The sequence below is a fragment of the Pundamilia nyererei genome, unplaced genomic scaffold (genome assembly GCF_000239375.1).
Source record: "Pundamilia nyererei isolate P.nyererei 1_Seehausen unplaced genomic scaffold, PunNye1.0 scaffold00281, whole genome shotgun sequence".
Lineage (NCBI taxonomy): Eukaryota > Metazoa > Chordata > Actinopteri > Cichliformes > Cichlidae > Pundamilia > Pundamilia nyererei.
Genome location: NW_005187682.1, coordinates 586,520 through 588,060, shown reverse-complemented (window position 1 = coordinate 588,060; position 1,541 = coordinate 586,520). Strand labels below are relative to the sequence as shown.

The 1,541-nt window shown below is 52.4% G+C and overlaps 1 protein-coding gene across 1 annotated transcript in view; it reads left to right on the top strand.

Moving 5' to 3' along the window:
- LOC102195290 (dynein heavy chain 5, axonemal-like) overlaps positions 1-1,541 on the top strand; it is an 82,249-nt gene that overhangs the window by 45,929 nt on the left and 34,779 nt on the right. The window contains 4 exon segments of the mRNA XM_013915282.1: positions 308-578; positions 768-860; positions 955-1,058; positions 1,425-1,521. Coding sequence (XP_013770736.1) covers positions 308-578; positions 768-860; positions 955-1,058; positions 1,425-1,521 — 565 coding nt within the window.

Genomic DNA, 1,541 nt, shown 5'->3' with positions numbered 1-1,541 from the left:
CACACACACACACACACACACACACACACACACACACACACACACACACACACACACACACACACACTCATTCATCTCTGCTCGTCGTCCTCAGGGGTCTTTTAAGTGTCTCCATCCAGACTCCAAACAGAAGACTCGCTGTCTGTCATGTCTCCCTTGTCGTTTCTACAACCTGATTGGTCAGCTCTGTTACCGCAGCACTGATGCTCTTGTCAAAGGTCAGCCTCCCTTTCTACCACGTCTCCTTGTGTCCTGTTTCTTCCTTCCTGCCATCGTACTCTTCTTCTTCTGTCCTCCTTCTGTTCAGTCTGAACTTCCAGAGAAACACATTTGCTCTGTTTCAACCAACAAATCCTCTTACAAGCCGCCTGAGCTTGGACTGTTTCCTCTCAGCCACCAGATCCTCCCTGGAGGCCCTGAGGAGGAGACTTCATGTCTCCAAAAAACAGCCACACTTTTCCTCCTTGGTGTCTTCCTCCAGCGGTGCCCAGCCAGCTCCTCCTCCACCTCTCCTCACAACCTCCATCCAGCTTGCAATCCCCAACATGGTCCTCAGACCCAGTCTGGATGACATTCAGGTATTTGTGTCCAGCTGAGCAGATTTGACCCTCAGTAACATTTTGGAAGTTCTCATGTGTCGGCAGGTCCACCGTCTGGTTTCACAGCAGGACGCCACACAGGACTGGCCTTGTAGTTAATGTCATGTTCATGCACCTGCCCGTCACTGCTGTCAGTTACCCAGCCTGTGTGTCCTTCTCACGTCTCAGTCTGTGGTGAATAAGCTGGTGGGCGTCGTGCTGTCTGTGACCAAAGACGTCCCTCTGTGGACTTACTCTCACCTGCAGTACAAACAGCAGCAGGTACGCTCATCTGACTCATCCTGCTTTAAAATCACCTGATAGCAGGCAGCCAATCGCACTCCAGCTTCATCCCACCCCTCTTTCTGTTTCTCAGGCGGAGCAGGCGGCGGGTCGTAGCGGAGGAGAGGACGTGGCAGTGAAGCCAGCGGTGCTGCGAGCGCTGGACAGACAGCTGGCTGAACACAAAGACATCAGCAGGTCAGTAAAACAGTAGAGACATGACAGGATGTTTGTCTGGCTGAGACGCTGTGGACACGCAGAGATGCACAATCACACCTGCAGCTGACGTCCTTTGACTGAAACACACAGAGTGGGTCCTGTGGAGGAAAGTTCTGCAGTCCCTGCACAAAATCTCAAAGTGACCTGCTAAAAATTCAGATGGTGCACAGAGGCTCAGCGGTTAGTGCTGCTGCACCACTGTAGGAGGGTCCTGGGCTTGAACCTGGACAGTGTTAGAGTGTCTGTGTCCTCAGTGCTGCCTGATCAGTTTCACATGTTCATCACGTGATCACATGACAGTCAGCCCATCAGTGCATGTTCTGATGATGATGATGTTTGGAGCAGGTTGGTGATGCAGCTCAGCTCCATCGTGTCACACCTGAAAGCTCAGGCTGCTGAAACCCTGAATGACCTCGGCCACTTCTCCACCCTGTGGAACCAGGTGTGTGTGTGTGTGTGTGT